The following is a 795-nucleotide window of genomic DNA, read 5'->3' on the forward strand; positions in this document are numbered from 1 at the left end:
CTCTTCAGACTTGCAGAGCAGATAGCTCTCCAGTTCGTGCCGGAGAAATGTCACGCTTCGGTGAAAGTCTTCTCTGTATTTCTCTACCAGGTGCAGACTCCCGGCTCCACTCTCAAAGTAACTCTGAAGTCTCTGCAGCATCTTCTGCTCCCCACTGTGCAGCATCTGGTGAACTTCCAGCCTTAGTTTCTCAAAGGTGCCTGGACCCAGATCGTCTGGGGATTGGTTCTGGATGGTGGTTTCTGTTTTGGACATCCAGAGATGCATCTCCTTGCGGAATTCCCACTCCCACTCCGCGTACTTCACAGACAGCTGGGTGTAGGCCTCAGCCACCAGGCTGTTTCTGAAACTGAAGATGAAGTTCTCGTGTTTCACGGCGTTCCAGAGACTTCTCACCCATTCGATGAACTGGGGAATGTCCTTGGGGGCTCTGCGAGGTGATCGGTGTCTCATGAATTCAAACAGGTATTTCTTTAGTTCACACACGCTCTCGCTGTATCCCATATTCACTGGCGCCATGGGAGGGACTCCGTGCCACAGCCCAGGGATGTACCAACTGTGCTTCTCCGGATCATAGTCCATAATGTCAGAAAATTTCATCTCCCTGCTTTGTTTTTCCAACCTCGCTGCAGCTTTGGTCATTTCATCCAGCTGCTCCAGGAGGTGTTTCCTGTCCCTCATGTTTTGTTCATGCGCAGACACATCACTGACGTTCTGATGCACAAACTGGCAGTTGGGTTTGTGCCCAATTTCCTCCATTCTGAGAAAGGCATGGACCACGATTTGCAGAACATC

General features: G+C 50.8%; 1 protein-coding gene across 1 annotated transcript; it reads right to left on the reverse strand.

The window, feature by feature from the left end:
* On the reverse strand, positions 1-786 carry LOC113409348 (up-regulator of cell proliferation-like; the record flags this gene model as incomplete). The annotated part of the gene is made up of 1 exon (XM_026663139.1): positions 1-786. A coding segment is annotated over one exon (786 nt), but the record flags the coding sequence as incomplete, so codon positions are not given.
* Positions 787-795: the final 9 nt, after the last annotated feature.

This window comes from Terrapene carolina, unplaced genomic scaffold, assembly GCF_002925995.2.
Source record: "Terrapene carolina triunguis isolate 2854851 unplaced genomic scaffold, T_m_triunguis-2.0 Scaffold32658, whole genome shotgun sequence".
In the NCBI taxonomy this organism is placed as follows: Eukaryota; Metazoa; Chordata; order Testudines; family Emydidae; genus Terrapene; species Terrapene triunguis.